The 12,324-nt window shown below is 35.5% G+C and overlaps 1 protein-coding gene across 1 annotated transcript in view; it reads right to left on the bottom strand.

The window, feature by feature from the left end:
- The window catches only part of LOC135109126 (basement membrane-specific heparan sulfate proteoglycan core protein-like), a 359,280-nt gene that overhangs the window by 43,780 nt on the left and 303,176 nt on the right, over positions 1-12,324 (bottom strand). The window contains 4 exon segments of the mRNA XM_064020215.1: positions 3,952-4,056; positions 7,960-8,220; positions 9,496-9,592; positions 10,721-10,884. Of these exon segments, the coding sequence (XP_063876285.1) occupies positions 3,952-4,056; positions 7,960-8,220; positions 9,496-9,592; positions 10,721-10,884 (627 nt within the window).

The following is a 12,324-nucleotide window of genomic DNA, read 5'->3' as shown; positions in this document are numbered from 1 at the left end:
AAATAGCAGTTGATTCAAATTTCAACTACCATCAGTATGCCTCTTACTCTAATTTCTACCTAACATTCCTATATTTACCTTCTTTGCAACACCATTTATAAGTGTATGAAAGACAGACAGAAAAATACACCAACTGATATATAGATGGGCAAATACATAAATGAATGATATGTGTGTGTATATATATATATATATATATATATATATATATATATATATATATATATATATATATATATATATATATATATATATATATATATATATATATATATATATATATATATATATATATATATATATACACACACACACACACACACACACACACACACACACACATGCTGGAACCTCAGTTACCAAATGCCTCCCTTTTCAAACAAATCAGTTTTCAAACAAAATTTTGAACTCATTATTGCTTTGGTTGTGGTACCATAATTCGGTTCTAGAATAAAGTTACTTGATTCCAAATATTAAGACGTAGCAAAAGCTGCCGTTTATTACTAATTTATAATTTCTATAAATATTCACTAAGTTCTTATATATTTGGAGGAGAGACACAGAGCATAAGACAGTAATTCAATCTTTGAAATAAAGGAAATGTAATCCTGTTGAAAAGCCTTGATGTAAACAATCAGTTCTTGGTTGTTTATATCTTGGTTATCCTGAGCCAACTGTGGTTCTTTCGATGACCCCCAACACCATCACTACTCCACAACTGCATTTTTCCTGTAACTTTTCCCACAAGCAAGATGTCTAAGTGTTATGATCACCTTCATTTTGGTGGTAAGTGGGTTGTTCTTCTCCCTGTCCTGTAAGGCTTCCCTCACTAGATCGGTGAGAAAGAGAATACCTGCATGGTCTAAACAGTATCTTCTGATGAGTTCTGTGTCACTAAATTCATTCAATACATCTTTTCTGGATAAATAACATGTGAGCTGGAGATGTTGTGAAGCAGCCAACTTGGCTGTGAGAGTCTGTCATAAGCCACTAAGACAGGGTAGAATTGTGTCTGGGAATGGATTAATCCATTTTACATTGTTTCCTATAGGGAATGAGCTGCTTAGACCCAGGGTGATGTAGGTGCTAAAAATTAAAAATGAAGAAAACACTCAAAGTTTTGCAAGTTTCAAAATGCAATATCTCTTCAATGGATTGAGAAAGAAAGTAATGACTGGTATCTAAATATTCAGTAATTTATGCCCATTACAACTATTTAGTTGAATTACATTATGAAGTTACAATTAAATGACATTAAAAATAAATAGGTGACTACTTTTTTTCTTAATATGATTTTGTTTAGGATATCACACAGCTACATTAAAATTGTATCTAGCAGCCATACATTGTTTATTTCCTTTATTCTATCAAGTTGTTATATTTTCTATATACTAACATGGGAATCACAACCATTAAAATCTTCTTTTTAGTGAACTTCATCAATTTTATGAAGCAAAAGCATAAATGACATACAAGTAATTCAAAGATGAACACAAATGAAGCAAATGATACAAGCTTAAAAAAATAAACTGGAAGAAACTAAAACAAAAGAACTAATAAACATTATAAAAATATACTGGTATAAAGGATAATAAAATATAAAGAAATAATAAAATCATCTGATGCTTCTAAAGCTCACATAGGCTTCCCTTGTGTTTCTTTGTCTTTTAGCAATATTTTTCTTCCATTTTCTTCCTCTGGAGGATTCTTGCTCCTCATGGGGTATGCTGTTGTCCCCTATAATAATGAAAGTCTTACATATTATGTAAAAGCAAAATTAAGACAGCAGCTTGTCATTTAAAGGTAGCAAGCAAGCTGGAGGGAGGGAGGGTGTGAAGTGTGTGGATGTGGTGGTGGGGAAGTATCCCGGTGTAGGTGTAGATTCACTTGAAATCTATCCAGAACTTGGGGTCAGCCTACACTGACGTGACATAAGACTTGCAGCACAAGACGTTGTTGCCTGGCTCTTCTTGCATTGCTGTGGTAAGGAAGTTACTTCTCTCTAGCACCAACAACTGATAGCTATCACTCAAGCAAGACACGAAGATTCTGAGGATAATTTCACTAGGATGGATTTTTAACCCTATAAGTCTGTGCTCTCTCTATCATGGTATGAAAGTTGGGGAAGACAAAGCAATAAAATAATAATTTTGGCCACAAGGTTGCTTACATCACTCTGGCTCTTGGCACTTCATATATATATATATATATATATATATATATATATATATATATATATATATATATATATATATATATATATATATATATATATGGTTGAAACAATATCTATTGATGAGTTCTGTGTCACTAAGTTCATTCAATACATCTTTTCTAAACTAAAAATTTCTAAGCTGGAGATGTCATGGTGTGGCCATCTTACCAGAGGGAGCATCGGTCATTACCCGCTGATGTGGTGGGCAGGTGTCTGAGAATGGATTAATCTATTTTACATTGATTCCTATGGGGTTTTTGAATACTTTGGATTTTGAGCGGCATCCTGGAATGAATTAAGTTCGAAAACTGAGGTTCCACTGCATATATATATATATATATATATATATATATATATATATATATATATATATATATATATATATATATATATATATATATATATATATATATATATATATATATATATATACACACACACACACACACACACACACACACACACACACACACACACACATTAAGTAAATTAACAAAGATACATATAATTTGCATGTCTACGTATCTTTCTATACACCAGGCCACCTGAAATGTAATAGCTAAATGACTACATGTACAGTTGCAGTCATAAGTTGTGTCCTGTTTTATCACCATAATGAATTGCTACCAGCTCATTTTCTTCCCCCCTCATGACACTTCTCTTCTCATGACGCAGTATTGTTCAAACCTTCACACCTGAGCTGGTTACAGTTCATTATGGCAATGAAGCAGAGCAGATCATAATGCCTTTCTCAAGATAATCATTGCTTTTTTAAAGATATGATGATTACAATACTTACATTAAAATTATATCTAATTTCACATTTGGGGACAACATCTAATTACCATTTCATTGATATTCACACAAACAAACAAACAAACAAACAAACAAACACACACACACACACACACACACACACACACACACACACACACACACACACTATATATATATATATATATATATATATATATATATATATATATATATATATATATATATATATATATATATATATATATATATATATATATATATATATATATATATATATGAAATGAGGCATTACAGCAATACACAACACAAATGTATTACACAAAGTCACATGTCAGCTTCTTAGCTTTGTTACTGATTGGACATTCCCAACCCCACATCTCCCACATCAAAGTTTTTGCTCACTTCTCTCAATTTCAAGGGTGTAGTTTATATCCTTACACCCTCATTTAGTCACTTATATATTTTATTCACATGTTCAAATTTATTTAGTTACAAGATGCATATTACATGAAACAGAGCCATGAGTATAAAGGAGTGGGATGCATGAAGTAGTGACTGTGGTGTTTGGGTGTCAATGTCATCTGACCCTTGTAAATCGATTTCAAGAATCTCTTCACATTTGGACTCAGTCGGACATACATAAGGATAACATGCTACAACACGTGCCAATCACCACCACATCCCACACCACCCCACTGTCCTTGAAAACTTGTGAAAATGTGCTTATTTGGCAATTTATCATTACAAGTCATAAAAACCATAGAAAAAGAAAAATGAAGCTCTTTATATTATCAGTTAAGCCATGATTTATGGAGGTAATTTATCAGTACTTCAATGGAAATTTTCTACATTATGGTAACTCATCAGTAACGAAGGGGTCAAACACATGACTTAACTTTACTCACTATGTGTCAACTTGCAAAGTAAGACTGGCATAACTGCTGAGTACTACAACTCACCATGGCATTTAGTCTCATCAGCTGCATCATTACAGTCAGGTATGCCGTCACACACTTTGTAATGGGGTAAACACATCTTGTTGCCACAGGGTGAGTCTTCACAGGCTGACAACATCATGCGACAGACAATACTAGTCATTCCACCAACTAACAACACCTTGGTGAGGATCACCTCAGCTCACACCTTCAGGTGTTGCTTGAAGGTGGAGATTAGGAGGGATTCCTTGACTACCACCATGAAAGTCAAGAGTCTACTGTATGTGCTACATGATATTGACATGTATACCCAACAAAACAAGTTTCACTGACTACTAGATATGACAAATACAACTGCTGACTTTACAACTAATGAATGGCACCATCTTTTATGAAACTGATAAAGTTGAATGAAAAAGACAAGCATGTTAGTGTGGTATTGAAAAGCTTCTTTGAATAAATAAATTATATATATATATATATATATATATATATATATATATATATATATATATATATATATATATATATATATATATATATATATATATAAAGGAATTGATTATGTCTCCTTAAATAAAAATTTGCATCACCACTGCAAAAGTTAACAGGTGATTGACTTAGATCTTGCACATATTCCACTGTGATCCAAATAACACACACACACACACACACACACACACACACACACACACCAAGCAGCATTATTTCTTATTACTTTCTCTACTTTTAAGAATGAAAATTAAATACAGGTTGAGCATCCCATATCTGATGAGGTGGAATTTAAAATATCTGACATTAAATGATTTTGAGCACAGACATGGTGCCACAAATGGAAAATTACATTACCCATAGCCACATGAACCCCTAACACTTTCCTGATATCAAGTGTCACTACCAGACCTGTAGAAATGACAATATGTTTCTTATCAACCCTGTCATTTCAGGTACTGTTATGCAGGTAATTTTCTTTTAAAACTTAATTTTCATCAGTTCTTTCCACAAAAATTGAACAAGTAAATGAAACATGCATCCTTGTGTCAAATTAACTATTTTGTTTGTTTGGAACCCAGAAACTCCACAGATTTCCTTGAGGAAATGTTTCTTGTGCAATAGCAGCTGTAATGGGTCTAAGAATTGAAATTTCAACATAAAGAATGATGATTTTCAAAGGTAGGGATTTCTTCTGTGAATCAGATGTTGACTGGCTCTGTGACATATACAGTGTTTGACTGAGGGCTGTAATGCTGCAAGTTTGATCCAGGCTCATGGCAGTTTCTTGATGAAATAAGTGATTCTCTCATGATCCTAACTTGCACCTTATGACCTTCCTGCTGTATTGACACAAACAGAACAAATTTTAATTATCTGGCAAATTCTTATTATAGGGAATTACATTGCTGGAAACAATGTTTTTTTCATGCAGGTTTTCACTGTTATGAAATCTTTCATGGTGTGATGTTTGTAACACATACAGTAGGGTATGTGACAATGAACATGATTAATTCCAATGTAGCGTTTGTTATGGCAAATGTGCATTATGGCGACTGAGGAACCTATGGAAAAAAACTAAACATGAAAATTAAAAAAAAAAATCCATAATTAAAAAAACATCAAAATGAGTACATTTGCACCACTACACTTGAGATAACACAACAAATATATGCAGTACCCTCCTGAGTTTTGTGCCTAGTCCTAAATGATTACCATCCTGAGTTTCATGCATTATCACCCACAGTTTTAGGCTGCTTTGACAAGTATCAATTACATTTACCTATTGTCAGCGTCACACATATACATATAATAAATCCCATCTAAGTTGGAGCCCTCTCTCTCTCTCTCTCTCTCTCTCTCTCTCTCTCTCTCTCTCTCTCTCTCTTGCCCTTTTCTGTCCATCCATCCTTCCCTCTCTCTCTCTCGAGAGAGAGCTAGGTATCACTCACTAGTCCCTTATCTCTGACAGATAATGGGGAGGGAGGTGACAAGAAGGGAGGTTTGAGACAAGACGAAAGAAGGGAGAGGAAAGGAAAAAAAGGGAAGAAGGGACAGGCGCCAAATAGGCAGGTAGAGGCTCACAAAGCTGGTGAATTAGTCTTGCGAGTTTTTAGTTTGTTATTCAGAATAAAGTTTTATTAAAATTTCAATGTTTGCACAAATGGTGAATTCATCTTGCCAATTTTGGTTCATTATTCCAATTAAATTATTACTAAAATTCCAGTGTTCACACAAGAGGCGAGTTCATTATGCCAATTCTGGTTCATTATTACAATTATATACATTAAAATTTCAGTGCGTTATTGCAATTGTACATTATAATGACCGTGCGCTGTCACGTATTCCACTGTGTAGGGATCTGATATGATGTGTGTGAGGTAAGTGTGGAATAGTACTGGCTGGGAATGGTACAGTAGCACAAAAATTAAGAGCTAGGAATGATGGCAGTGTGAGATAATCACTGACCACCTATAAAAACAACTGCCCATTAGTATAAATATACACAAACAATTTTGTGTACAAAGTTATGAATACCATTACATAAAATAACTTATGTCATATAAATAAACTTTTTATGAAACAAAGTTTGTACTTAAATTGGGGTTCAGTCCTCCAATCACCTCATTACACAATATGTACCAGTGACTTGGAATCAAAACATTCTGTAATCTAGGATAGTTCCAATCCTAACATTTCAGATCAGGGATGACTCCACCTGTTAAGTATCTGATCATATTTGACACAGAAGCAGCAAACGTTCAATTATCACTTCTTGCATTTCCCAAAAAAGTCTGCAATGATGTGGCACAATATTACTAACTGATCTAACATTCATGTATGGGTTTAGAGAAAGAAAAAGTGAATCTACAAAAGCACAATTGCCACTGAAAATCTCTAAGATTTACAGAAATAGCATTTTATGATCCAATCATCATGAGGTAGAATGATAATCAACTCAATAAATCACTAGGTATATCTGACATTAAGAAGCAAATCACTCCACACCACATCAGCATAAAACAATGACAAAGATGATATTCTTTCAAGAAATTATGTCATTACATGATAGCAACAAGTAAGCAATGCTTACACAGGTAGAGAAGGGCTGGTCACACAAGAAAAACTTAATCTACATCACAGTGACCACCTCTTAATTTCCATGATTCCTTAATGATTATCCAGCAGATCACTTGGAACCTGCACCAGCTTGCCTCTTGGTCCAGGGATGGGATAAAAAGGTTATGATGCCAGACACCAAACAGTGTGCATCAAAGTTTTGCTCTAAGGACCTTCCAACATAAAAAAAACTTCAGACACTTGTAATTTGGGGTGTGGCAGATTATAAAAGAAGACTTGTCATGAATTGTGCTGACTACAAGATAGTTCTTGCTGATCAGGTAGGCAATGGTGGAAATGTAACTTCAGTTGACTTTCAGTCAACATTAAATCAAGTATAGTCATGACTGTCATGGATATCTGATTATAATAAATTTAAATACCATGAAGCTGGTAAAAGAGCCAGTGGATTCTCTAAATTCTGAGTACAATGAGAGACAGATTTCAAAACTGAAAAGCCCCTGATAAAAGAGTGATATATTTCTATGTATGCTTATTTTATACATTTGAATCTGATATGTCAGTTCACATGGAATGAATACATATTCATCATCATTACATCAAGTGGCATAGAAGAAAGGCATACAAAGAACCCAAGGAGTAACACAAAGATGAGTGATGCAGCCATGAGGTGAAGGTGGTATAATTAGCACACTGCTGTGCAGTTGATAGCAGTGAATTTCCCCATTAATTCCCAAAGTAGTACACAAAATAAATACATATAGCCATTCATTTGCTGGTCAACCCATAATATGCTTTATAAAATTAGGTTTTCATTCTTTATAGTATGCACTTCCTTAGAAATATCTGACAGCCTCTGAGCAAGTGAATGGTAATATGTTGGTATCTCTGCCACAGTCATAGCTTCACAACAAGCCCCACACACAGTAACCAGCAGGAGCACATGGCAGTGTGACTAACTTGGAATGAGGCTGTCAAAGTAGCAGCCTTCCTCATCCTCGCCATCAGGACAATCTGGTTTTCCATCACACATTTCCAGAGGTGAGATGCAGATGGAGCGATTATGACAAATAAATTTACACATGATCTCTTCCACTTGAAGGAAGTAGCCCTCATCAGGAGTGGAGGATGAATCATCTTCGTCAACGTCACCATCCTCAAGATCATCAAAATAGAGGCCTTCTGTGATTCCGGAGAAGGTGCTCTGGCTTCCCTTGTATGCTGGTTGGTTACAGTATGTTTCATAATGATGCTAGTGTAACACAGTAAGAAAACATGCAAGTGCTCCCCTTTCCTCATACACATGCAATATATTATGGGATAAATTGTAAGAGAAATATATCTCCAATATAAAGAGAAAGTAAATCACATAACTCTCAGCTTATTGGAAAGTACCATGCACTAATTCATGAGATATTGTATAGTAAATGTCTCCAAAGATTAGCCAAAGGCAGAGTACAATCATATAACATAACCATGATCATCTTCCATATACTGGAGAATAGCATGCAGACCAGTGTTATGTAAACATCTAGACAGGAGCATGCATGACAGCAGTCAGAATGTTAATATAACCTTTGAGAGACAGGAGACGTTCAAGGTCTTCTTCACCAACAAGCGGCAGAGTTTCTTGAGATAGAGTGAAGGATTGTTAGTTTATAGTCCTAAGATGGTTCTTGACATAATCTGCAAACTTTTCTGATAACATACAGAAACTGTATTGTTTCTAATGTTCTAATGCACACATTAATTTGTGTCACCAAAAGCTGTTAAGCTGTTGTTTATATATAAAACCAAATGACAACACCTATATTTCTTTAGCTGTTCCACTAAAAACTTTTGAGCTTCTATACACAAATTAGAGTATTAATAACATTTTAAACTGCAAATAATGGATTCACAGACAGTTTTGCTTCTTGAACTTTGAAAAACAATTGAGATCCCATGAAGGAATAATTGTTATAAAAGCTCTCTATGAATTTTCACAGAACAGTTGTCTTTCATAGAGGAAAGCATGAAATGTATGGTTGTTGCCTTTGTGCATCTGACAGATAAGATTTTAAGGTTGGTCATCCTACTAGTTTGCACTTGTTGGTCTTAGCTTGTATCTAAAACCAGGAGTAAGTGCTATGGCTAATTAATCTACCAGTCCAAAAGTATTAGTTCTTAAAGCAGATGTTAAATTTAGTTGCACAGATTTTATGATTTATATTTGTTAGTGTAATGTGTCACCAGCATTCTAAGACACAGAAGATACATTTTTAAGTCATTCATCTATTGATTACAGTAACAAAGGATTACTCTACTTGGGGAGGGAAGCATTCCACTATCTTTAAGTCTGTTAGTGTGATCCAGTTTTCCCAATTAATACTTTGCATCTGAAGATAAATTATGTTAATCTACCCATTAGAGTTTTTAAGTTATGTCTGTTATTAGATATAGCAGATGTTATGATCAAATGGTTTGCTAATCCAAAATGAAACCTCCAGCTCTTACCATTTACAAGTACTTCAGCTACAGCCCTTGTTATCCCGCCGCTGTTCCGGGCAACACAGATGTAGCGACCAGCATCAGTGGTGGCAATGCCTCGGAACTGTGGGAATTGTTAAAGATTTTGAGCCTAATTAATGCCTTTATAACAATGCATAAGTTTTTTCTGGTATCCTCAGTCTTTCAGCCTCTTTACTGCTAAAGTCAAGAACAGCTACATCATTCAAACATATTTAAAATTCTCCACTGTACTCATTTTATTCATTCTACTTATTCAAGACTTCATCAGTATCTTTACTTCATCACTTTTCTAGTATGCTCTAGAATATTTCCTTCTCTCTCCCTCTCTCTCTCTCTCTCTCTCTCTCTCTCTCTCTCTCTCTCTCTCTCTCTCTCTCTCTCTCTCTCACAAAGTTACTCTTTCATACTCTTCACTGATAAACTTTTCAATCATTTTTTTTTATTCTATACACAGTGCCTGTATTGCTAAACAACTTCTACACATCTACCTGGCTGCACTGTATCATGTTCTTCCTTAATTCCCATGTCATTTTCTTTTCCCCTCATCATGTCACTGTATTTTGGTGTATTTGGCTATGCATTGTCATATTTCACTATCATGCTGTATTAATTCCTACATAAAGGCAGCTATGGGGTCCAAGGGCATAATACTATAAACACTTCTTACAGAAATTTAAAATTTTTCCTTTTACTTTACAATTTTCCAGTGATTTCTGATTGTAATTTCATGGGTGACATTTCATTTGTTCAGAAACTGGTGTTATGTGATACTTAAAGTACTGATTTCCATCAATAGTATCTCTGAATATGCAAGGCTGACATCACCCTTTAAACCTTTCACAGTGATATGCAACACTTACAGCACCAGAAGCAATGAAATCTTAATAAAAATTGACAAGAAAGAAAACAGTAAATTAAAAGAATAGATTTAGCAGTTTTTAGCTGGTGTAATGCTTAAAGATGGCTATAGTAAGAAGAAAGATCTCAGGATGGTCAGTAATCAGGAAAGACCTTAATGAATTGCAGGGAAAGTGTTAAAGGAAGTAGCTGTACATGCACAATTACTGCAACTAGGTAAACAAAAGTATTCTCTCTTAACATTTAAGGGAAAAAGAACTAATCTTCATTTTCCATAGTAGGCAGATAAAATTTCTGTATGAATGTATCTTTAGCTTAACAAGAATAGGAAAGACAGTAAAAGTTCACGTACTGTTAGTTCTCCCCCATTGATGATGACAGATGCTGGCATGCGTCCCTGATCTTTGCTCCACTCAATGGTAATAGGCTGTAGGCCAGTGGCAGAGCAGCGAATACGAACCACCTCACCGGGGCGAACCACCTGGCGGGCTGGCTCAAGGCTGACGCGTGGAGGGACTGTGGGGGAACAAGTGTACAAACAGTGAGTGACAGAATAAAAGAGGATGAGAGAGATACAGAGGGCATGAGAGGTATTTAACTAGAAGAGAGATACAAAGAGGGTATGAAGTGAGGAGATATGGAATACCTGTAACAAGAGACAAATTGTGGATGTGGAAGGAAAAAGAAAAGCAAGTTGTAATAAAAGATGGAAGATTTATCAGAGGTAGATAAATGGCATAAAAAGAGAAAAGGAAGAATGCATAAGTGAGGGAAAAAAGGGCTGATCACTTGATAACCAAATACTATGCAGTAGGGTATGTGTCATTGCATGGTCGTTATAATGTAAAACTGCAATAATACACTCAAATTCTAATAAATATTTGATCAGTATAACAAACCAAAACTGGCATAACGAACATACCGTTTGTGCAAGCACTGGAGTTTTAATAAATATTTAATTGGGATAATGAACCAAAACTAGCAAGACAAACTTGCCATTCATGCAAACACTGAAATTTTAATAAAAATTAAATCAGAATAACAAACTAAACCTCACAAGACTAACTCACCAGCTGTGCTGACCACTGTTCACCTATCCAGTACCTGTCCTTTCCTCTCTTTTTTTCCTTTCCTCTCCCTTCTTTTATCTTGTCTCAAACTTTCCTCCCCATCACCTCCCTTCCCCCTTATCTGTCAGAGATAAGGGACTAGGGAGTGATACCTTGCTCTCTCTCTCTCTCTCTCTCTCTCTCTCTCTCTCTCTCTCTCTCTCTCTCTCTCCTCATTCACTTTATGTTAATTTTGCTTCATTCTTTCTCACTCTCATATATGTAATTCCATTTTCATTCTCAATCAGTCTCATTCTATTTAGCAATCCCTAGAACTGTTCTTACTTTGAGAGAGAGAGAGAGAGAGAGAGAGAGAGAGAGAGAGAGAGAGAGAGAGAGAGAGAGAGAGAGAGAGAGAGAGAGAGAGAGAGAGAGAGAGAGAGAGAGAGAGAGAGAGAGAGAGAGACAGGTGAAATAGTTTTCCAGAAAAGGTCAAAAGGAAAAGGAACAGAAAGAGAGAGAGAGAGAGAGAGAGAGAGAGAGAGAGAGAGAGAGAGAGAGAGAGAGAGAGAGAGAGAGAGAGAGAGAGAGAGAGAGAGAGAGAGAGAGAGAGAGAGAGAGAGAGATGGGTGAAATAGTTCTCCAGAAAACGTCAAAAGGAAAAGGAAGAGAGAGAGAGAGAGAGAGAGAGAGAGAGAGAGAGAGAGAGAGAGAGAGAGAGAGAGAGAGAGAGAGAGAGAGAGAGAGAGAGAGAGAGAGAGAGAGAGAGAGAGAGAGAGCGCTCCAACTTATGGGGGGTTTACTATATGTATACGCATGATGCTGACAATAGCTAAAATGTGGCCAATACTTGTCAAAGCAGTGCATACATTGGGGTGATGATGCGTGAAATTTGGGATGGTAAGAA

This window comes from Scylla paramamosain, chromosome 18 (assembly GCF_035594125.1).
Source record: "Scylla paramamosain isolate STU-SP2022 chromosome 18, ASM3559412v1, whole genome shotgun sequence".
Taxonomy (NCBI): domain Eukaryota; kingdom Metazoa; phylum Arthropoda; class Malacostraca; order Decapoda; family Portunidae; genus Scylla; species Scylla paramamosain.
The sequence above is the reverse complement of the archived record's forward strand: the minus strand, read 5'-3'. Positions and strand labels throughout refer to the sequence as shown.